Below are 21,982 nucleotides of genomic sequence, written 5' to 3'. Positions count from 1 at the left end.
AAGGGCCCTGGCCCCACTGCCATCGCAATTGGTAGTCCACTTTCTCCTCGCGCGTCCTTCTAGGTCTAGGGTCGACTTTGTTCTTCTCCAACATCAACACACCTCTAAGGTTCTTTCTCAGTGCCGCTTTCAGCTTGGTTCATTCTTACCCTCTTGTGTGCCTCCAGCTCTGGCTCAGGGGACGTCGCCGGCATCGTTTCTCATGGCAAACTGAACCTGTAGGAAGAGAGGTATGTGCGAGTTGCCATACAAAAACTCATACTTTAGACGGTTCTTTCACCATCCAATTCGTTTGATTAAACCTGCGAATCAACCCGTGGTTGAGTTGGTTAGGTGGACAGTGGTATCCCCAACCCACCAGGGTTCAAATCCTGGTGCTCGCATTATTCCTGGATTTATTTCAGAATTTCCGGCGATGCGCTTTCATGAGCGCTTGTGTCTGTACTGATGCTCAAATTTTTTTTTCGTTTGATTAAATCAAAGCCAAGATGTCTCTTCCGAATAGAGCGATGGTGCCGATCCCAACGTGGCCTCCAAGAGATGTCAATCAGGATAGCGCACGAGCGCTCAGAGAATCGGATTCGTGCATAAATCCAATCGGACGGCCGAGACTCGCCAGCGTAGCGCCAACGCAAACCCCACCATAATAAGTAAGGCCCCGGTGTCCAACTCGAGAAAAAAAAAGTAAGGCCCCGGCGAAGCTTAAGCCCACATCCCTCCGCCTAAACCCTAGCCTCTTCCCCGCCCCCGCCTCCCAAACCCCTCGGCCGTCGTCGCCGGCGAAGCGCGCGGGCGAGATGGCGCTCTACCTGCTCTTCGAGTCCGCGTCGGGGTACGCGCTCTTCCACGCCTCCGGCATCCGCAAGATCGGGCAAACCGTGGACGCCGTCCGCCCCACCCTGCTGGACCTCAAGCGGTTCAGCAAGGCCGTCAAGCTCGCCAGTTTCACCCCCTTCCTGTCCGCCGCCGACGCCACCAACCAGTGCAACGCCATCGCTGAAGGTATCGTATCCTCCCCCTCCTCCCCCGGTGGAATCCTCGTGTCGAGCCTCCCTGCTTTATGTCTCCCTTGACGAGCGAATTGCGTGTGATGGGTGCTCTTTTGGTGGCTCAGGGATCACGACCGACGAGTTGGTAAACTTCCTGGTTCTCAACCTGCCCAAGGTCAAGGAGTGGAAGAAGGGCAAGTTCACCGTCGGCGTTGCCCAGCCCAAGGTCGGGTCCCGCATCACCGAGGCCACCGGAATCCCTTGCCAGTCCGATGACTATATCCAGGAACTGCTTGGCGCGGTGCGGCTGCACTTCGGTCCGTTGTTTGACCAACTCAAGGTGATGGATTTTGCATTTGCATTTGCGTCTAGTTTCGATGTTTTACATTGTTCCATACAAGATTGAACCGTGGAACATGCCTTGTGAAGCTGTAAGGTGCAGTAGGACAGAACACTGTGTGGTCTGAGTTGTGGGGTTGTGGCTGGTGTATTTGATTTTAGAGGATTCTACAGCAGTGGAATTTTTTTAATGTTCTGGTGGTATGAACTATGAAAAAGTTTAATGTTCTGGTGGTATGAACTATGAAAAAGTTTAATGTTCTGGTGGTATGAACTATGATTTTGCATGAAGTGGGTGCAGAGAGTTGGACAATTACTACCTTATTATGGTTGACACATCACTTTCACTAGTTAAGTTTACCTAGATCATACAGTGAATTGCCTGGAAGCTCACAAATTGATTGCTGACATGTTAATCGTTCTTCAAGGGTTCTATTCCATCTGTAGGCTATTTATAGTGTTTTCTGGTTCTTGTTTGTAAACTCTGTTCCGTTGGTTTTTGATTGCAGCCATATGACGTGGAGAACTATAGCAGGGCAAGTGCGGATAACATGGTGACTCAAACTCTCATTCTGTTGGATACACTTGATAAGGGTATCAATTTCTTCACCATGAGAGTGAGGTTAGTCCCTCATCTTATTCTTAATTTGCTTAATTTAACTATCTGGTTCTTTGTTTTGTCTGTTGAGATGAGACTTGGATTATCTCAAAATAGATAAGTTGATGGCGACATAGAAGTCCTGAGAAAATTCTAGATATAGGTACTAGAGTTGACATTTGTGAGAAAATTCCAGTTTAGCTGTCGGTATATTGGTTGTGCCACCCTTTTCTGATTACATGAGTTTAAAAAGAAAGCTGAAATTTGATTAATTTCATTTGCATGACCTCTTCTTTCGTAACCAGATTTTTTATACATCAGTGACATCAATCATATGGTCTATATGCTACTACTCCTTTCCCGTTTATAGGTCCTGTGTATATCTCTAGGTTGTCAATTTTACCAATGCAATATGAATTATATATCACAAAAGTTATACCATTGGAAATACAACACTTGAAGTCTCTAATGGCATAATTTTATAATATATAACTTGTATTGTGTTGGTCAATTGAAGGGGAGCCTTAGCGCAGTGGTAAAGCTGCTGCCTTGTGACCATGAGGTCACGGGTTCAAGTCCTGGAAACAGCCTCTTACAGAAATGTAGGGAAAAGCTGCGTACAATAGACCCAAAGTGGTCGGACCCTTCCCCAGACCCTGCGCAAGCGGGAGCTACATGCACTGGGGCTGCCCCTTTATTGTGTTGGTCAATTGTTGATCTAGGGGTACGCATGGGCTTAATAAACCGGAAAAGAGGTAGTATAATTACAAACCCTAAGCCCAAGTCTCTAGTTATACTATGTGGATTCAGTTGCATATTGTGTCGAAGTCTTGATAAATTGGCTCAATTCACGTGATCAAATACTTTATGTTAGTTGCATGTCCAGTCAGGTCACTGCCCGGCTTACTGTGACACAAGCGTCGTGTACCCTGTACTATCTTACAATATATATCCTATGGTAATGAAAGATAAATTTTAACTAATCGACTGTGCAGTTATCCTACACCATGTATGCTTTCTTTTCTTTGCGGGGAACACTAAACGCTTTAGATGGGTATAGTGACATTTCCTTTTCTTTTTACACTTGTTGACGCTGTAACTAGTTTTGAACATTTGTCACTGTAGTTGTGTTAGTTGCATGGTTGTATTAAATTGTTGCTTAACCATGATGCAGGGAGTGGTATGGATGGCATTTTCCTGAGCTGGTCAAAATCGTGAATGACAACTACCTTTATGCTAAGCTTGCCAACTTTGTAGTAAACAAATCTGATTTGTCAGAGAAAGACATTCCAGCTTTAGCAGATCTGATTGGAGATGAGGACAAGGCAAAAGAAATTGTTGAAGCAGCAAAGGAATCTATGGGTAACAACAATGTTCACAATTGGAGTAGTTGCCATGGTTGCTTAGTTTACATAATCTTCTTTTTATTTCCAGGCCAGGACCTTTCACCAGTTGATTTGATCACTGTCCAACAGTTTGCTCAAAGGGTCATGAATCTATCTGAGTACCGTAAAAATATCTATGAGTATCTGGTGACAAAGATGAATGATATTGCACCAAATCTGACGTCATTGATTGGCGAAATGGTTGGAGCCCAGTTAATTTCTCATGCTGGCAGTCTTTCGAATCTTGCAAAATTACCTTCCTCCACTCTCCAGATACTAGGTGCTGAGAAGGCGCTGAGAAGGTAACTGTGACCGAATGGTCTCCTTATGTATTCCCACGTCTTATTTTCTCAAGCTGTGCTCTCTTATTTGTGATTGTCCTTATACTCACTAACTGTTTTGTCAAGTATTCAGACTTTGTCCTCTATGTTTCTGATATGTTGTGATTGATTTCCTAATTTTACTGCAGAGCTCTTAGAACAGGTGGAAACACACCGAAGTATGGCCACATATTCCACTCATCTTTCATTGGCCGTGCATCGACGAAGAACAAGGGAAGAATGGCAAGATACCTGGCAAGCAAATGCTCAATGGCTTCACGCATTGACTGTTATTCAGGTTAGTTGAAGGACTTTGTTTGCAAAGGTTAAACATCCTGACTGCCCTTTCTGTTTGTTTTCCTCACTGGGTTATGAATTCCAGATATGAGTAGCTCCATTTTCGGTGAGAAGATGCGGGAACAAGTCGAGGAGAGATTAGACTTTTGTGAAAAGGATGTTGCATCATGCAAGAACCTTGATGTAGTGAACGCTGCGATTGAGGGTATGACCAACACAGTCTCAGAGGAGGGTAAGGGCATTTCTCTTTATACATCGGTCTCTCAATCACTTAACTTCAAGTCTTTCTGTACATGTGTAAATTTACACGTTGCCCTGAACAATTCTTTCGCAGATAAGGAGAAGGAGAACGGTGGGAAAAAGGAGTCTAATTCTGAGGCTGATGATGATGCTATGCATCTTGATAAGCCTGCTATGCAGTCGACGTTGTGCACCCGATTGGCCATCGTCGAACTGTAGTCCTACATGCTACTAGTAGAATGCCATGCACGGGCTTTTGAAATATTTTGCTGGAGTTGTATATAAACAATGCATGTTAAATTTCACATGTATAGAAAGTCAGCACGGGCACAATTGGGTAATGATTGAAGTCCAACTAATTTGAGGAAGGATGTCTTTAGCTTCATTACACGATACTTGAGGAAGTAAAATGGGTTCGTGTAAGTCTCATCTAGATGAGACATTGTTATGCCACAATTCTGGCATCATTATTAGATTGTAGTCTGGTGCTTCCTCAATTCTGCTTTTCACTTGTGTGTTGTTGCTGTGGTTGTTTTGACTTTGTTTTTTTACCCTGCAAGCCTTTTCTTTTGCCGTTTGTCACTTGTGTTGACTAGTAATAATGTATGTGCAATGCACGTTTATATTAGATAGGATGTTAGTTGCATCTTATATTAGGTAAGATATATTCGTGTTTGGTGCTCAACATTGAAGTGATTTAAACCGCTAAATAACATGATTTGAAGGTTGAGATGGTTTGAATTTACCCATTTGGGTCCTTTTATATATATATATATATATATATATATATATGTGTGTGTGTGTGTGTGTGTGTGTGTGTGTGTGTGTGTGTGTGTGTGTGTGTGTGTGTGTTGTTTGCACTCTGCGGGTTGCGCGTTGATCAGAGGAGCAATCCTCGTTCAGCCGTGAGTCGGCCTATCTCCGTGTGTGCATTAGTGCATACACAAACAACCATGTTACTGAGGTGTGTGCATGCCTGCATGGATAAGCTAGCTAGCTCACGATCAAGCAAAATTTTCTCAACCTCCTATGTACTAATCGATGAATGATTGTGACTAGTACAAATGTCTGTGCGTTGCAACGGACGATATTTTTTAAACATGCTCTGTGTGGCATTACACAACACTTCTTATATCCTAATGGCATTTGTCAGGACCTAATTCAGATCCGCGGTCTCATTCGATGAAAAAATAGTTGTGCATGGAATAGTCAAGCTATTTTTTTTCTTGCCTGCCATTACGTAGAATGAGTCATACTATGGAAACCTAAAAAGCAGGCAACAAAATTACCCATTTACATAATCTAGCAAACTTTAAGCTAGCAATCTTGTGACCACAAGTTTATTACTATGGACATTTGCATTTGTCTACTTCTAATATATGAAAGAATTAAAGTGGTAAGCTATAGCCCATGCCATGCATTTGAGGCGCTGGTGGGTGCTCACTCCTAGGCTGACACGTTGTATGCAAAAAAAAAAGACTTCTTTTAACTTTCTTTCAAGGATCTGCCGCTGAGGGCCACTGAATAATCTAGAGCACTACCCACCCCAGTCCATCGCTCCTTCCCTAATAATCTTGAGAGAGAGAGAGAGAGATGGAGAGAAAGAGGAGCTCCACTGGAGTCTCTTTTCTCTCCGGCGGCCTGGCCTTACCTCACCTCCTCCCCCCTCCTTCCCGGCCACCGCCAAGGTCCTGTCTCTCCCAACGTTACCTCCACCCCCATCTTCTCTCCCCAACGCAACGGGAGAGGGGCAGAGAAAAAGGGAATTCATCCTTTTGCCGCCTTCATCCCTCGGCACCGAACAAGCACCACCCATTGCCACCAGCCCACGCCGTTATCGACCACCGATGATCTCTCCAGTCTCCACCCTTGATCGAAGTGGCCCAATGGATCATCGCGCCACCATGGCCGAGGCCGTGAATGAATAGCCGTCGAGCCGCAACATCAGAGGACGTCAAAGTAGGCATGATGTGGCTACATGCTCCTGGATGCGGCGGCGGGTGGGCATGCTTTGGGAGATGCACATCGTGTCGGGCCTCTCTGCCGCCTCCAGCCCAAGATCATGGACGACCACATGTGGTCTTTTGCCACCGCCAATGTCCCCTTGTCCCAAAACCTTCAATCTCCACCGAGGTCGTGCAGCGTGGGTTTCATTGCGTCCGCGTCCCGGTGCACGCCAAAGGTATTCCGGGCTGCAGTCCACGCGTTCGTGCCCACCTCCCCGTCATCACAAGTACACACACAACAAACTCTCTCTTTCTAGGGCGGCGGGGGCAGATGTTGCAATCAAACGGGCAGGAGCAGATTTTTTGCAAGGTTCACAGAAGTTTTGCCCTGATGTATTGGTCAGTTCTTACAACAGAACTTTCATCCCAGAAGAATGACAGTTCCTATAGTGCACTATGATCTTATTGAGAGTTGAAGGTTTATACGCAAGAGGACAGTTCGGTTTTGTTTTGAATAGGTACATCTTACAGCTTGCACAATGCGTACGCTCCTGAATTATTTAATCAAGTTACAAAGAAATTCAGTAACAATAGTGAAAAAGGTCTGGCTATATTGCTTCTAATTGCCAACAATTGAACTTTATAAAAAAATGTACATTCAGGAAAAATAGTAATTTTTGTTTTGCAATTTGCCAAATATTTTGTACATGCCAAAAAACTATAGACATGCACGACACACCTCTTAAGGGACATTAGCCGCAATTCTGATCTTCCGACGGTCCTTGGACGAATTCCTAGGGTATGAGAATTCATAAGACAAAAAGCAGGAACACTACCTGAACTGGTTTTCGTCATGGTGGACTGCCAGGTTAGATCAAACACATACCTTATATTTTATTATGTTTTGTTTCATGTAAAAAGCTTAGGACTGTGTCTAATGAAAAATTAAGTTATTCCGACAGGGAACTACCATGGAGTAAATGGTGCCACAACATAAAACAAACAAGTTCAAGAATAAACTGAAAGCAAGGCGCTCTCTACCGAATTCGAAATTTAGATCTTCAGGATGCCAAGAAGATTTACAAAGCAGTGGACTTTCCGTTGAGAATTTGCTTGCTAAAAAATATTGGCAGTAGAGATGCAGTCTCAGCTAGAGAATTTCCCCATCTTTGCTTACACTGTCTTCAATTTTTTAGTATTGGCAATGTGAATACAGCAAAACACTTTGCTGTCAGGTAAAAATTTCTACAAGCAAATCAAGTAGCACTATATGCAAGTAAAAATGAGAGCTGATATGCAGTTATTGTTTTTCTCTTGCGAAACTAACAACAAGCATTTAGATGGGCTGTTTCACAAGCGCGGCGTGCCGCCTCCTTCCTTTCACTGGTGTTAATGCACAGCACAATCAGCTAGGTACAAATAAATCTACTGAATCACGTGAGACTGTCCCCTCTTAAATTTGGAGATGGAAACAGGTTAAGTCAGAATTGGCAGTATTTGTACAGAATAATGCACAGGCATTTGTTACAATATCAAGCCAAAGTGAATATATAGTTTCAGTTTTGTATAAATACACCTCTATGCCAAATTGCCTTAGATTATTTCACTAACTAAAAAGAGTTGTACAGAAAGAGGGTAAACAAACTAACTAAAAAGACAAAAAGATGAAAATCCTACAGGTAAGCAAAGCAACCCCTAAGAGAGAAAATACCCTCTTTAAGAACATGACTCTTTATCATATAGCATCCAATTCTTGTCACGTTGACAAAACGTGGAAAACTATTAGTCTGCCCATGATGTAATGCTAGGAATTGTTCGATTTTACGGTTTCTCTAGGAGAAATTAATGCTATGTTGCAGCAACACATGCAGAAGTTTTGAACCTTTTGATCCTACCAAGTGCATCATTCAACTCACACATGCAAATATTGGCAATGTGATATATACATGCAACTAAAAAAATACTTTATGGGAAAGAAAAAGTAACCCATGACACAGAACACAACATCTCTGAAGCCACCCATGGCAGAAAATACGATGGTATAGCAGCAAACCCTTTGTCCTTTACAGCAATATAATGTTAATCTCGGCCTGATGTTTCTTAGTTATAGCCTCATCCTATTTTCTTCAGAGTACTCATCCTTCCATGCTAACACAATTATGTTATTCCAGAAACGCTATACTTGAGTTTACCTTAACTCTGATGTAATACGAAGCTTCATAACAGATAAGCAAACACGTATGATCACTGCTACTCTAAGTAGACTTATGCAAAAAAATAAAGACCAGAGCAGTAACTATCAATCAGATTTATACCAAAGTGAATCCCCACCACCCCCTAACGGAAAAAAGTAATGATATTGGCATCCATATTACTGAAAGTACAGTACACATAAGCTATATATATACTTTCAGTTTTGCTACTCTATGTTCAGGAAGTAAACATGGGTTCAGGAGATAAACTCATATGTTCAGAATAGATCCAACTGGGAGAGGCTTGTTACACTTCAAATAAATATTGAAAAGCACACATATCCAACATAAGTTGTTTGTAGTACACGCTGAGATATCTATTCATGTGTATGCCACTGCAAAGCTAATTGATAACTGAAGAAATGATTCTTTCCAGTGATTAGCTTTCAAGGGTAGAGATGTCTGCAGTACGAATGATTTTTCCATGAGGCCAAGCTCATGTCAGAAATTCCTACAGCGTAAAAGAGCCTAACAATTTCCATTTGCACAGCAACCACAGCTATTTGTTAATAAAGTTTTTACAAACCCAACAGATCAAATATGAATATATCCATGCGAAGAGTTGACACTTGAATAGTCCAATAAAACTGGAATCGAGATGTACATTTCGGCAAGGATACAACTCACTTCCCTAAGAAGAAATCGTGGCTTGCTTTCCTACTGCAAGTCCCAGATCGAGCTGCAACCTATACTTTGGCCATCGTAGGAGCAGCGGCTAAAGTTCAGTCAAGCTAGCAAACAAATAGTGTTATGTATGCAATGCAATACAAGCAGGGACCATGGATGATATCTTTGTAGAGCTAGTGGTAAAACCATATAATTAAACTATACTACTTTGCAACAACATAATACAAAATATATGATGCCCACTGCCCACTGAAAAGGAACCATAATTCTAACTTATTCCATTAACTGAATTCTGAAATCTGTAAAGCTTGCTCTACTTGACCAAATCAAGCAAATGAGCACACTACGGATATCATCAGGAAATTCATGTTGTGACGAAAAACTGGTTCTACCTGTAATAAGGGCCTGTTCGTATTCACTCCACCCGTCAGATCCTTAGCTCCACTCCCAGCTCCTAGTTTGCTAGCTCCCCAGGTCAAATGAGGAGCAGACAACTTGTTCGGCAACTAACTCCACTCTGCACTCTGGATTACAGGCTCCCCACAACACATCAAGCTGGTTTGATACTGGTCAATACGGGGATCACTTGTTGTGCCAATGTTAAAACACAGTGCAGACAAAATGCACAAATATGCTGAGTTTACTGAAAATAATGCTGAAATTTCACACATAATTTCTTTGTGCAAAAATTCACTTTATCGCACAAGAACGCTTCAGCATGAGTTTGCTGAAATTACATGATTTTAGCAACATAAACAAATAGGATTTTTTCCTAAGATAAACACAAACAAAGGCAGCATAAACACATGTACTTTGTAGACATCACTCTAGTCCAGTGGAGGTCCTGCATTCAACACATGAAAACCTTTATGCAATGCTGGTGATTGCTTGAATAGAACCAAAAACATATATACTCTGCTTCGGATGGTTTCACCTACAAAATTACGAAATTTGTTAATACGTACAAATACACATCAATTGTGAAAGAAGAAAAATCATGTTGTCATTGAACTAGCTAAGAACATCTTCTGGATTCTAGACTTATGCATCTTGCTACAAGGAAATAAATGACAAGTAATATTGTGACTAATATTTCAGCTACCAACAAAGGCAGTGAACAGTTTCGACATGTTTGGAGACAACATTCACTTGTTTAACTTTACGACCAGTCATCTATGAGAAAGCATGAATTTATCAAGCAAGGTAAAAACTAAATAACTGTAGCAAATAAAAACACATGAATGTGGTAGAAACTAGTATACTCACATTTATAGCAGAAGTGGAAGTCACCAACCAAGAGCAATATTAGTTGCTAGTCTATTACGGAACAGGTCCATGTCTTTATCACTAGCCTCCGAGGTTGACACATCTGATGCATTCGGAGGGATGGCATACCGTTGATACCTTGAAGGGATAGTTGGGACATAGTTGGGATCTCTGTCGACTCGAAGAAAGTGAAGATCACCCTTATCATGATATCGAACGTAGTTGTGAAGGGTCATAGTGGCAGCCACTATCATCTTTTGAGTTTCAACTGAATAATTGGGCATCTTTAGTAGAATCTGCCACTTCATTTTCCACACACCAAATGCTCTCTCGATCACATTACGCTTGGATGAGTGTATCTTGTTAAATTTCTCCTTAGGTGTTCTTGGCGCCACACCTCGTTGAAAATCAGGCACATGGTACCTTTCTCCCTTGTAAGGTGCGAGATATCCAGGTCTATTAGGATAGCCCGCGTCCACAAGATAGTACTTACCTACAAACAACAAGCAGATTGCATGTAAGGCCTATGATTTGTTTATAGAATTTAAATAAAAGAAATTATTATAGGAACTACTAACCCTTTGGAGGATGAGGGAAGGTATCTTTGTCAGCTTCAATTGCATGATACAAGACACTGGTATCATGCATAGAGCCGGGTTGACCAACTGAAGTGTACATGAAATGCATGTCAAAATCACATATTGCCAGAACATTCTGTGTTGTTGATCCTGACCTTCCAATGTATCTAACTTGGTCGCCAGCAGGAATGGTAGCTCTGACGTGAGTACCATCTAGTGCGCCGATGCAGTCCTTAAGATGTGGATAAGCCCTTCTATCCTTTTGAATCCTTGGGTGCACACTACTAAAGTTTGGGTCCTTAGGTTTCAGGTAATCTGCTGCCATCTTAACCACACAGAGTAAAACCTCATGAAACTTCCGGTGGACTGTATCTCCTGAGTGCTTGAAATGATTTTGTGTTCTCCTATTAGACTCGCAACCCCCTAATGTCCACAAGAACATTGCAAGCGCTTCATAACTGCTTACGAAACAGGTTGATTTGAAGCCATACTTTTTGACCAACAAGTCATGCAATTGAAAGAAGAGGCGTGCGTTCATCCTCAACATGGTATATGTTTCTCCAGGTGTTGAGACCGTCTCCTGCAGCCATCCGAACCCACTGAGAATAGAATTCCTTGGGTCTGCCTTGATCAAATAGTTGTCACAGTACTTCCCTGCAAGTGTTGATGCACCGGCATAGATGTTGGACATTGATTGGACATGGTGGCATACCCTCTTCTTCCTTTCTTCATAACTATCACTATCATTGTCACTATCCGATGACATCTGCACATACACAAGTAACAACAATTAGTACTTAATTATCAACCAGATTATTCATAGCAGAAAGATAAGTAAGAATCATATGTAACATTAAAAACAAGTCATATGTAACAACATTTATCATGTAACCATCAGCAAGATGAGTCATAGCAGCAATATAAGTAAAATTACAAGAAATATTACCAAGATTGAAGACACACGGCTGAAACAAGGTAAATGAAGACAAACAACTGAAAAAGGGAAGAATGGGACTAACATAATAATGTTACAACCCAAATAGTCTTACAAGTAAACCAGAGTACATAACTAAGTTCAAACTTTAAATTAGTATTACATCCCAATAGGCAAAAACAACAGCAGTAGCATCTAATGCCCATACTTGCTGTTGTATTTCCTACGCAACCAATCTAAACGAGCAGCACTTTCAGTCATATGCAGGAACATCTCTCTCTGCTCTCGCTTCACAAATAGTTCACTAGCAATGAAATATTCATCACTGCCTACTATTGCACCACACTCAACAACCAGATCCATCACAGAAGTAATCGATGAACTCTCTTCTTTCTTCATGTATGACTCAAAGCTGGATTGGGTCCTCTCTGCTATATCTCCAACCCTGGTTATCTGTTCTTGTATAACAAGAGATGTCTTTGGCTTCTTGTTATTGCCATCCACATACCTGCCAAGTCTCTTCCCTTTTCCATCGGCATGTGACTCACCTGTTTGGGTCTCCTCCAGATCAACATCTTGTATGTCGTCCACATTGAAAACTGAAGTTGCACTGCTAGATTGGGGAATGGTGCCTGAAGCAGGATTCCAGTGATCTGTACCATCACTTGTGATGTCAGCAAACATGATAGATAAGTTATTCTCATTTCGAAGTCCGCGCTTTCGGAACTTGCCACAGCCAGGGATGTCCTAAAATACAACAAAACAAAGCTTAATTAGCATCACTACTCACGGAACAATTGCTTATATGATAAGAACAAATAGGAAAAGTCATGACTCACTATCTTTGCTTTCTTCCACCATTCATCATCTTGTTTGATGGTGTTTCTCTCATAGTCCCACCCACCACCAGTCTCCTTCAATTTGAGTTTTCTGAAATTGCTGTAATCAGTCTTCAACTTATCCCACTTGTTCTTTAGTTGGAGCCTGGTGTACTCCAGGCCTGTTCTGACTTTAAAATCCTTCGCAACTTCCTCATAAGCATTTTGAGTCAAGTGCTTGTCTGGTCTATTGCCAGCACGCACTTGTTGGACAAAGAGCTCGGTCAAGATCGTAGTGTTATCGTCACTCCAATCGGCAGACATTCTTCAAGAAAATTATACATTAATTGCAAGCATTACAATCTAACACATATAGATGAACAATCATCAATCATGCTCCTAGTTACATACCAGCAAAGACCATGGTTATAGGCAGAGAAGGGGTTCACTAACATATTTCAGTCCAAAGAATAATAATAGTTACAGGTTATAGGCAGAGAAGGGGTTCACTAGCTACTTCACTCCATCCATGTCAATCAGGGCAAATAAAAGAAACAAAGGCAATATTTGGTCATGGTCTAGTTACATTCCAACGGCCAGGAGACAATTCAAGATGTATTTCTGCACTACTTTCCTACAACATCCATGGATTGAAAGGGAATTTAATCAACAAGACGTCACGTGGATCTCACTAGTCCTTGCTGGATTACTTTTTCTTACATTTGTAAATCACTAGTATATACTTTCTGTATCTACTTTACGGCATCCACTAGTCCTTTCTGTATCTACTTTCACAGCATCAACGACCAGGTGTACACTGTGTGTGGGAGTGATGTGCGTGTGTTTTATTTACAGGGTGTGTTATGTACTGAAGAGTCGATTGTGATATGCAGAAAAACGTCTGAATCTCACTTTTTGTCTCGTTCTCTCCGTTCTTCATTCTCTACTATTTCTATGATTAATCTGTGAGACCCAAATCAGGGTCTCACACTACTTTGACTACTAATCCTTGCTGGGATTATTGACATGTAGAACTAATACTAACTGGAATCAAGAATCAGGAATCAAGAACGCCTAGAACTAATCAGCAATATCAATTAACAAGCTAGCTAGTTCACGCCCTCCATGTCAAGGCAAATAAAAGAAACAGAGGCAATACATATATGTTTACAACATCCATGATAATCATGCAGTGTGTATTTGTTATCTAGAAAAGGAAACTCTATCTGTCTCTATGCTCTCTGTCGCTCATCCCCTTTCTCTACCAACTCCCCTAATTCATCCCCTTCCTCTCAATTTCCTGAGATAATCCTTGCAGGAATTATAGACATGTAGTACTACTACTTACAAGAATCAAGAACCAGGAATCAAGAACACGTGGAACTATTCAGGAATATGAATCAAGAACAGTAGAGGAACAAGGGTGAAGAGGGGATATGGATCTCACCTTGCTGTATGTGACGTAGGCGTGGGTGCCGACCTTGCAAACGACGAATCCGAGCTGCCGGGGACGAGGACGAGGCCCTGGTGATCTCAGCCGCCAGAGGTCCACACAACCCGTATGCCCCCAAAGTTATCGCCGAACAGAAAGCTGCCTTGGATGAGGAGGGGGGCGAGGAGATGGCGAGGTTGCAGGGGTGAGAATTTGGCCGGGGATGACGAGGGGGGCGAGGAGATGGCGAGGTTGCAGTGGTGGCCGGGGAACTGCGGCGGCGGCGGCGCAACGCTAGGGTTCCATGGTCGGGGGAGGACCCTGGGATTCGCTCAGATTGGATCGAACCGGTAGGTTGGGGAGGGGGAAAGTGAGGGAGTCGTGGTGGGGAGCTCGGTTTCAGCGACTCCGTGAAATTCAACTGCGAACCGCTCCGCTCCGCTCTTTCGACTCCGCGGAGTTGTACCGTTCGGCGCTGCTCCGCCCGCTCCCGGAGCGGAGTTGTGGAGCGGAGTGGCTCCGAACAGGTCCTAAGTAGACTAATTCTTGCAAAACATAAATCTGCTTGGACAGAAAATCCTCTAAGACTAATAGGCATAACTGTTATTTGGGGATATCTTGACCATCAATATTCTGAATTGCACAAACTTAGTACCTTTGGATGTAAACAGGGGATTCCATCCAGTGAATATCAAGGGGATACATACCTCTGGTGTAGCTCAGGCGACATTGGACGGATGTTCTTGTTCCTCCGGCAAACTCGGCGCTTCTTCCTCGGGCGAACTTGGCAGCGTCGGAGAATGAGAAGAATACAAGGAGGTCTCCGGAGAGGACTGGAGGCAGCGTAGAGGTCATAGGCCGGCCGCGAGCTCGCGGAGGCATGGAGGTCCGGCGGCCGTGGCTTCCTGCAAAGGAGAGAGAGAGGGAGGTGAGAGATAGAACCGGAGGGAGGGGGAGAAGGAGAGGAGGGAAGGGCGGCTCGTTGGTCCGGCAGCGGCGCTCCGATGGCCGGCCGACGCGGGGCGGCGGTCCGGCGGCCATGGCTTCCGCCTCCTGTAAAAGAGAAAGAGGGAGGTGAGAAATAGAACCGGAGAAAGGGGAGGGAATAAGGAGAGAGGGCATGGCGGCACGCTCTTCCGTCGGCGGCGCGGGGCGGCGGGGAGGCACGAGCGCGAGCCCGCGCATGGAGGTGTTGGGTGCGGTCGGCGGCGGCGGGCACCGGCAGATGCAGGGTGTTTTTTGTGAAAACGATTTTATCAGATTCACTTAAAATAGTACTGCGGGTTTAATACGCAAAAGCATAGGGGCTTTTTTGAAAAAAGTCAGCGACGTACGACCAGAAGCGATCCCTGGTTTATTAGTAGGGAAAGATAGGAACAACCATACGTGATAAACAAGAACTATGCAAAAGGAAATCTAAAATAACAAATTAAAAAAAATGTTTGTTGATTTGAAATGTATGCGGATAAAAAAAGTTCATGAATAGAAAAAGTGTTTGTAAATTTTAAAATTGTTCATGGATACAAAAAAAATGTGTGTGAGTATTAAAAATGCTAATAAATTTAGAAAATGTTCACGCATGTAAAAAATTTCCATGCAATAAAAAATTATGCATGAACTTAATTTTTTTTGTGAATTTGAGAGAATTCGAAAAAAATCATGATTTTTTTCAAATCACAAATGTGACGAAGTCGCCATTTTAAAAAGTTCACAATTTTAAGAAAATGTTCATGATTTTTTTAAAATAAAAAAATTCATGACTGTTTTTAAATTATGGACATGTGACTAGTCAACAGTCTAGTTGCATAGGGACAAAGAAGGGACAAGGCCCAGTTGCATGCCGGATGTCGACTTACAATTGGGGACAAAAGGGGTCGGGGGTGGACTTGTAGCTGGGACAAATAATAGGTCATCCCCAGTTGCGTATGACAGATGGAATCACAACTAGGAGAACAAAAGAGGCGAGCCCAGTTGCATCCTGGGGTGGACTTGCAATTGAGACAAAAAAAAAGAGTCGCCCTCCTCCCCCTCCCTCAGTTGCGTGGCGAGGGTGAATTTGCAACCGAGACGAAAAATGGGTCAGATCTAGTTGCATGTCAGAGGTAGCGTCTAGTAGGAGACATGCAACTACCCATTTCCGCCTCCCAAGTTACGTCCGCTTTGAAAACATGCAGTTTTGAGGCATGGGTGATACTTGCATTCACGTGTTTGGTGATGGACATGCAACTTACAACAAAAAAATATTTGAGTTCAAAATGTTCGTAAATATTTAAAATGATAACGAGGAAAAGAAAAAATAGCAAAAAAGAAAAAGGAAAGGGAAAAAATCACAACCCACACAAAAAGGAAAACGGAAGAGGTTTTTATTTTTTCTTGGAGAGAACCAAAAAAACATACATATGTATAATTATGTTTAGAATTGAAAAATAAGAAAAAACTGTTGGAAATATACCCTTTTTTTTAGATGGGAAATATACCCTAGAGACACTAATATTTGTATTATTATATTTCCATATTCCACTCATCGACCAAGAACAAGGGAAGAATGGCTAGATACCTGGCAAACAAATGCTCAATTGCTTCACGCATTGACTGTTATTGAGGTTAGTTGAAGGACTTTGTCTGCAAAGGTTAAACATCCTGACTGCCTTTTTGTTTGTTTTCCTCACTGGGTTATGAATTCCAGAGATGAGTAGCTCCATTTTCAGTGAGAAACTGCGTGAACAAGTCGAGGAGAGATTAGACTTTCATGACAAGGGTGTTGCACCACGCAAGAACCTTGATGTAATGAAAGCTGCAATTGAGGGTATGACCAACACAGTCTCAGAGGAGGGTAAGGGTACTTCTCTTTATATATTGGTCTCTCAATCACTTAATTTCAAGTCTTTCTGTACATGTGTAAATTTACACCTTGCCCTCTTCCGCAGACAAGGAGAAGGAGAAGGAGAACAGTGACATGTCTGCCAAGAAAAGTAAGAAAAAGAAGTCCAAATCTGAGGCTGATGGTGACGCCATGGATCTTGATAAGTCTGCCAATACGGCCGCAGCAGAAGCTGAACCTGAGACAGAGAAGAAGGAAAATAAAAAGAAGCACAAGCTAGAGGAGCCCCAAGATCAAGAGATGGCAGCCAATGACGACGGCGAACAAGAGGAGCCCCAAGAATCTTATTTCGAAGTTGTTTCTCTCTGCACTGGGACACATTTTGAGGTCTATAATCTAGAAGAGCATGAATTGAGGAGCCCTGCTTTTCATATCATGAACAAGATGTATTAATGTTAAGTTGACATTTTTTTCCAGAGAGATGTTACGTTGGCATTACTGTTGCCTGGTTTTGTGGAATCTTATTTCTCTTCTGCACTAGAGTTTCAGCTACATACACTTACTCACATAGATCCTGGCATCCTGCCTCTTGTGGTTAGGGGTTCCTCATGATTGTGCATGTGATTTCTGAAAACATATTGTCATAATATGAACGCAAATGGCACTGGAGTTACAAAATCACTTCAGTTGCAGAGGTAATGGACCGAGTGATTTTGCTCTTCCTGTTGGTTGCCCCTTTCGTCTGGACTGAAATGCTGGGTTGCTGCTGTACTGAAATGCTGTGTTTGCTCTTTTTGCCTTTTCTCCATTCCTTCTTGACCCTGTCTTTGCTCTTCCAACTCTTCGTCCCTTCCTTCAGGAGTGAAACACTCTGCTTGCTCTTGCTACTCTTACTCACTTCCTCCAGGACCTGCTCCACTTCATGAACCACCCCGAGCCTCCCGAACCATGCCGCAAGCAACTGCGACGGCTCTTGACCGATCACGACACCATTCTCTTCAAGCTCCGCCAGAAACTCCAATGCTCCTTCCAGCTTGTTGGCCTTGTCGTACGCGCCGAGTATCAAGGTGACACACCTGTCGCACGGTTCCAGTCCCACACTCCTCATGTTTCGGGTCACACAGACAGCCTCGTCGATCCTATTGGAGAGGCAGTACGCGTTCACCAGGAGCGCGCACAGCTTCGTGTCCGGCACCGTCCCCGCGAACTGTACCGCGTCGAAAACCCGCTGCGCCCCCTCTGAATCGCCTTTGTACGAGTATGCTCTAAGCAGAGCCTTGTAGACCTCTTTTCCTGCGAAGACCTGCTGATCCTCCGTCTGTTTGATCAGATCTTCTGCTTGGTCTAGCATGTCTGCTCTGATGTAGGCCATGATCATCGAACCGTACGCGCGCTTATCGAGCGGTAGGCCCAGCAACACGATCTCTTCGAATGTTTCATTTGCGCGGGTGAGATCCCCGGCCTTGCTGTACATGTCCACCAGTGCAGTCAGCATGACCTGATCACATGGGAGGCCTCTGGCTTTCATGGCCTGGAATGCTTCCTCGGCTTCCCGCAACAGATTTTGCTTGCCGTAGATTTGCATCAACTTGGTGTAGTCGCGCACATTCGCTTCGAAAGAATCCTCCAGCAGTGCATATTCTAGTACCTAGCCAACACACAGTCCATTCGTAAGGTCACATTGCCGATAAAATTAATGCGAACAGTCACCATTGACGCAATTCAGAAGTTCAGCCATTTTTAATTCAATGTTCAGTAAGGAGTTCAGATCAGAAGTGCATAAAATTCTAAACTCAAAATTCCCTAAAGAAGATGTGAGTAAACTAAGACCATGTTCATTCTCCAAGCAAATGAAATCTCACTCAGGCAATGGTGGTGCCGAAAAATAACAACGATTTCAACCTAGTGCAGCAACAAGCAGAGGACATTTCACGTTCTCAAGTAAGTAGCTAATTCAACTGCTTCATAATCATGAAAAATGATCACTCCCTAGGTGATTCTAGTACTTGAGCAACCACCCCTAACCACAGTCCAGCAAACGCACCATGTAATTTCCATTTGCTCCAAAGATTCATCAACGAGATTTGGGGGAAAAATAATGCCCACTGACCTCAGCGAGAAGCGGGCTCTCCATAGCCTTGAGCTCCTTGAGGACCAGCAACCAGTCCGCCCTCTTGGGCTTCATGGCCTTCACCCAGAACGCAAGGACCACGCCGAGATTCTCATCGCCGGGGGACAGCGACACGACGCGCGGCATCAGCGCCCTGCATCGGTTGGGCAGCTTGGGGGACAGGCCGCGCATCGCCTGCTCCTGGGGCTCGGACAGGTCGGACCCGAGCTCATCCCAGCTGAACCTCGGCGTCTCCTCCGCCTCCACCGCCGCCGCCTGCTCAGTCCCCGCCGCCCGAGGCCGCGCCTTCGCTCCACGGCGGCCGGGCGCGCTCTCGCATTGCGAATACGCCCTCGTGGTGCAGGCCCTGGAGGCTTGCGAGGCCAGCGAGTGGAAGGCCGGGGCAGCGAGCGATACCATGGGAGCTCGCCGGAGAAGACGACGAGGGAGCTGAGCAAGGAGCAGAGGGCTCTATCCAGTGGCACGATCGAATCTGAACCGTCCAACGGCGAGAGATCCGATCGAGCGGCCAGGATGCCCGTGTAGCTTTCCCAGGGAATATCCCCACCGTAGATGCCAGATCGCACGGGCGTGCGCGACGTGGGACCCACCGGCGCGGCCGCCAGATATAAATAGCCGGCCCTGGCTACCCCGCATTCCCCTCTCGGTCTCGCTAGGGTTTTGGGATTTTAGCCTCCAGCGCCGCCGCCGCCGCCCCCCAGCGAATTCGACAAGCCCCCGAGCTCGCCGGATCCGATGGCCGTCACGTTCTCCGACCTCCACACCGCCGACGGGCTCAAGGCCCTCGAGGCGCACCTCGCCGGCAAGACCTACATCTCCGGGTGAGCACAGTCGCCTACCCTACTCACTCGCTGTACTCTATCAGATCTGCTAGTTCGTAGTGGTCTGCAGTTGGATTAGCTAGGTTTGAACTGATCTGCGCTGCGATATTTGATTGCCTACAACATGGGATCTCTTCTCCTTAGTTCCGAATTTTGCAAATCTGGTGATTTATCTGGCTGGATGCGGCTGTGTTTGCTTATGAGTGGTTTTTGTGATGCTTCTGCAGCGATGGGATCACCAAGGACGACGTCAAGGTGTTCGCGGCGGTGCCCGTGAAGCCCAGCGCCGAGTTCCCGAACGCTGCCCGCTGGTATGACACCGTCGCCGCGGCTGTTGCTTCAAGGTACGAAGTGTAGTATGTGCTGTTCTATCTTAGTATGCTGTCACTTAGCATGGCAGATTAATCTGGCCTATCGAATGGTGTAATTATATGCATGGTTTCTTAATGCCTTTGCTGACTATGCAGGTTCCCTGGCCAGTCCTCTGGGGTGAGTGCATCATCGGCTCCTGCTGCAGCTGCTCCTGCCGCTTCCAAGGTTTGCTCCTGCTTGTCCATGTTTGTTGTGTCAATTACTACTTTGAGAGTTTGAGCAATCGGTGCTTTTATTTGCCCTTTGAAGGCTTTATTGTTACTATAATAAGTTCTATAGTGACTGCAGCATGTGCTAGAACTCCAAATTGTAGTTTTGAGGGAATGATAATCGTTCTTTTAGTAATTAGAACTGTGTGTATGCCAAGCTCTGAATGCTTCACATTAATGAATGTTTGCTGAAGTACTATCTCAGTTACATTTATGTCAATCTTCATAGGCCTCATTTGAATTCGAATATAATTGTGCGTTTGACCTTCTTGCAGGATGAAGACGAGGATGATGACATGGATCTGTTTGGCGATGAGACCGAGGAGGACAAGAAAGCTGCAGCTGAGCGTGAGGCTGCCAAGCCTGCAAAGAAGAAAGAAAGTAAGCTCTTCTAGTGCTGTATGCTTAAATTTTCTGCGGAGTTCTAGGCAACTATTCTGCAGCATTCACCTAGTCTGGCATACATTTTCATTGTCCAGTTTGTGCTAACTCCAAGCTTATTTAGGTGGCAAATCCTCTGTCCTCATGGACATCAAGCCATGGGACGATGAGACTGACATGAAGAAGTTGGAGGAGGCTGTCCGCAGTGTTCAAATGGAGGGTCTCACCTGGGGTGCATGTAAGGAACTCATTTCTTTTCATATAATATATATCTCTTATCATACCTCACTGATGCAACAGTTTGAGAAAGTTAACATAATGCTTTCACTCTCGCAGCTAAGCTTATGCCTGTGGGTTATGGCATCAAGAAGCTCCAGATCATGCTGACGATCATTGACGACCTCGTGTCTGTCGACACTCTTATTGAGGAAGTGCTCTGCGAGACGCCCATCAACGAGTATGTCCAGTCGTGTGACATCGTTGCCTTCAACAAGATCTAGAATCTTTGTTCACCCACTTGTTGCTGCTGGATTCTTGGTACTGGGATCTGTCGATCTGGAAAACATTATTGTCGTCCCATTTAGTTACCCCTCTTACAGAAATGCTACTGGTTTTGTTTTTGAGTGATGCCCTGGTCTTGAATGTCTGCTACCTTTAAATAGTTGAACTGCTGAGCGGTTTGTAATGGCGAAACATCTATCATGTGGAGTAAAATCAGTCTTTGATAACTGTGATAGGATGATCGAGATGTTCTTGTTTACAATTGTTTCCATATCCGAGATGCGACTCGAAACTCAATCTTACCACCAAGAAATAAGAAGCTGTCGTGCCTAGCCTGGGGGTAGCCTGGGGATTCTTGAAATTGTCGAAGAGGCCATGGGGGTAGATCGATCTGGTCCAGCCGTGCTTGAATACTTACTATTGATGAATGACCGTCCGGTTCCATTAAAGCCAAGCCTAGATGTCACAATGGATCCCCACCGCAGTCCTTGAGATGGCCCATGGCAGTTCTGGCTATTGCAAACAACTTCCATCAAGCAAACCAAAGGAGTCGAGATACCCATGAAAAAAGGTGGCTGAAACCCAATCCGAGATTTGTGAAGTTGAATGTGGATGCCTCATTCCATGTAGATGAAGGTACTGGAGCAACGGCAGCAGTCATTCGAGATGAGAAAGGTAACTTCTTAGCAGCCCAATGCAAATACTTAACACATGTATCAGATGTG

The 21,982-nt window shown here is 44.2% G+C and overlaps 5 protein-coding genes across 6 annotated transcripts; 2 read left to right on the top strand and 3 right to left on the bottom strand.

Moving 5' to 3' along the window:
• Window positions 1-695: 695 nt before the first annotated feature.
• Window positions 696-4,694, top strand: LOC119353443 (nucleolar protein 56-like). Its single transcript, XM_037620068.1, has 8 exons — window positions 696-1,002; window positions 1,115-1,329; window positions 1,838-1,950; window positions 3,101-3,288; window positions 3,361-3,613; window positions 3,781-3,929; window positions 4,014-4,160; window positions 4,263-4,694. Exons 1-8 carry the CDS (start codon window positions 798-800, stop codon window positions 4,385-4,387), a joined length of 1,395 nt encoding a protein of 464 aa, XP_037475965.1. The 5' UTR covers window positions 696-797; the 3' UTR covers window positions 4,388-4,694.
• A 5,093-nt stretch (window positions 4,695-9,787) lies between these two features.
• On the bottom strand, window positions 9,788-11,216 carry LOC119353446 (putative nuclease HARBI1). Its single transcript, XM_037620071.1, has 3 exons — window positions 10,838-11,216; window positions 10,260-10,752; window positions 9,788-9,927 (listed from the first exon to the last, which is right to left on the bottom strand). Exons 1-2 carry the CDS (start codon window positions 11,160-11,162, stop codon window positions 10,280-10,282), a joined length of 798 nt encoding a protein of 265 aa, XP_037475968.1. The 5' UTR covers window positions 11,163-11,216; the 3' UTR covers window positions 9,788-9,927; window positions 10,260-10,279.
• Window positions 11,217-11,798: 582 nt separating this feature from the next.
• Window positions 11,799-14,551, bottom strand: LOC119353444 (L10-interacting MYB domain-containing protein-like). The gene is made up of 3 exons (XM_037620069.1): window positions 14,037-14,551; window positions 12,611-12,914; window positions 11,799-12,518 (listed from the first exon to the last, which is right to left on the bottom strand). Exons 2-3 carry the CDS (start codon window positions 12,911-12,913, stop codon window positions 11,967-11,969), a joined length of 855 nt encoding a protein of 284 aa, XP_037475966.1. The 5' UTR covers window position 12,914; window positions 14,037-14,551; the 3' UTR covers window positions 11,799-11,966.
• Window positions 14,552-16,935: 2,384 nt separating this feature from the next.
• LOC119353442 (pentatricopeptide repeat-containing protein At1g01970-like) lies at window positions 16,936-19,410 on the bottom strand. 2 transcript variants are annotated; one of them, XR_005170431.1, is made up of 3 exons: window positions 18,953-19,410; window positions 17,410-18,490; window positions 16,936-17,080 (listed from the first exon to the last, which is right to left on the bottom strand). XR_005170431.1 is itself a non-coding variant. In XM_037620067.1 (2 exons), exons 1-2 carry the CDS (start codon window positions 19,370-19,372, stop codon window positions 17,513-17,515), a joined length of 1,398 nt encoding a protein of 465 aa, XP_037475964.1. In that variant the 5' UTR covers window positions 19,373-19,410; the 3' UTR covers window positions 17,327-17,512. The 2 variants fall into 2 exon arrangements, 1 of the variants encoding a protein (XP_037475964.1); XM_037620067.1 differs by lacking the exon at window positions 16,936-17,080 and having other exon boundaries at window positions 17,327-18,490.
• Window positions 19,411-19,608: 198 nt separating this feature from the next.
• On the top strand, window positions 19,609-21,492 carry LOC119353447 (elongation factor 1-beta-like). The gene is made up of 6 exons (XM_037620072.1): window positions 19,609-19,794; window positions 20,022-20,138; window positions 20,262-20,331; window positions 20,651-20,756; window positions 20,881-20,994; window positions 21,093-21,492. The coding sequence occupies exons 1-6, from the start codon at window positions 19,709-19,711 to the stop codon at window positions 21,254-21,256; spliced, it is 657 nt and encodes a 218-aa protein (XP_037475969.1). The 5' UTR covers window positions 19,609-19,708; the 3' UTR covers window positions 21,257-21,492.
• Window positions 21,493-21,982: the final 490 nt, after the last annotated feature.

This window comes from Triticum dicoccoides, chromosome 2A (assembly GCF_002162155.2).
Source record: "Triticum dicoccoides isolate Atlit2015 ecotype Zavitan chromosome 2A, WEW_v2.0, whole genome shotgun sequence".
Classification (NCBI taxonomy): Eukaryota; Viridiplantae; Streptophyta; class Magnoliopsida; order Poales; family Poaceae; genus Triticum; species Triticum dicoccoides.
This window is presented reverse-complemented; position numbering and strand designations above follow the sequence as displayed.

What these genes read in the sequence shown, in the direction of transcription:
- LOC119353446 (XM_037620071.1), bottom strand. Translation starts at nt 11,162, where the DNA reads ATGGCAGCAGATTACCTGAAACCTAAGGACCCAAACTTTAGTAGTGTG. An exon ending in CTTCCCTCATCCTCCAAAGG is followed by an intron (nt 10,753 to 10,837) that starts GTTAGTAGTTCC and finishes TGTTGTTTGTAG; the next exon opens with GTAAGTACTATCTTGTGGAC.
- LOC119353443 (XM_037620068.1), top strand. Translation starts at nt 798, where the DNA reads ATGGCGCTCTACCTGCTCTTCGAGTCCGCGTCGGGGTACGCGCTCTTC. An exon ending in CGTTGTTTGACCAACTCAAG is followed by an intron (nt 1,330 to 1,837) that starts GTGATGGATTTT and finishes TTTTGATTGCAG; the next exon opens with CCATATGACGTGGAGAACTA. An exon ending in CAACACAGTCTCAGAGGAGG is followed by an intron (nt 4,161 to 4,262) that starts GTAAGGGCATTT and finishes ATTCTTTCGCAG; the next exon opens with ATAAGGAGAAGGAGAACGGT.
- LOC119353444 (XM_037620069.1), bottom strand. Translation starts at nt 12,913, where the DNA reads ATGTCTGCCGATTGGAGTGACGATAACACTACGATCTTGACCGAGCTC. An exon ending in GGTGGAAGAAAGCAAAGATA is followed by an intron (nt 12,519 to 12,610) that starts GTGAGTCATGAC and finishes GTTGTATTTTAG; the next exon opens with GACATCCCTGGCTGTGGCAA.
- LOC119353442 (XM_037620067.1), bottom strand. Translation starts at nt 19,372, where the DNA reads ATGGTATCGCTCGCTGCCCCGGCCTTCCACTCGCTGGCCTCGCAAGCC. An exon ending in AGAGCCCGCTTCTCGCTGAG is followed by an intron (nt 18,491 to 18,952) that starts GTCAGTGGGCAT and finishes TGTGTTGGCTAG; the next exon opens with GTACTAGAATATGCACTGCT.
- LOC119353447 (XM_037620072.1), top strand. Translation starts at nt 19,709, where the DNA reads ATGGCCGTCACGTTCTCCGACCTCCACACCGCCGACGGGCTCAAGGCC. An exon ending in GGCAAGACCTACATCTCCGG is followed by an intron (nt 19,795 to 20,021) that starts GTGAGCACAGTC and finishes ATGCTTCTGCAG; the next exon opens with CGATGGGATCACCAAGGACG. An exon ending in CTGCTCCTGCCGCTTCCAAG is followed by an intron (nt 20,332 to 20,650) that starts GTTTGCTCCTGC and finishes ACCTTCTTGCAG; the next exon opens with GATGAAGACGAGGATGATGA.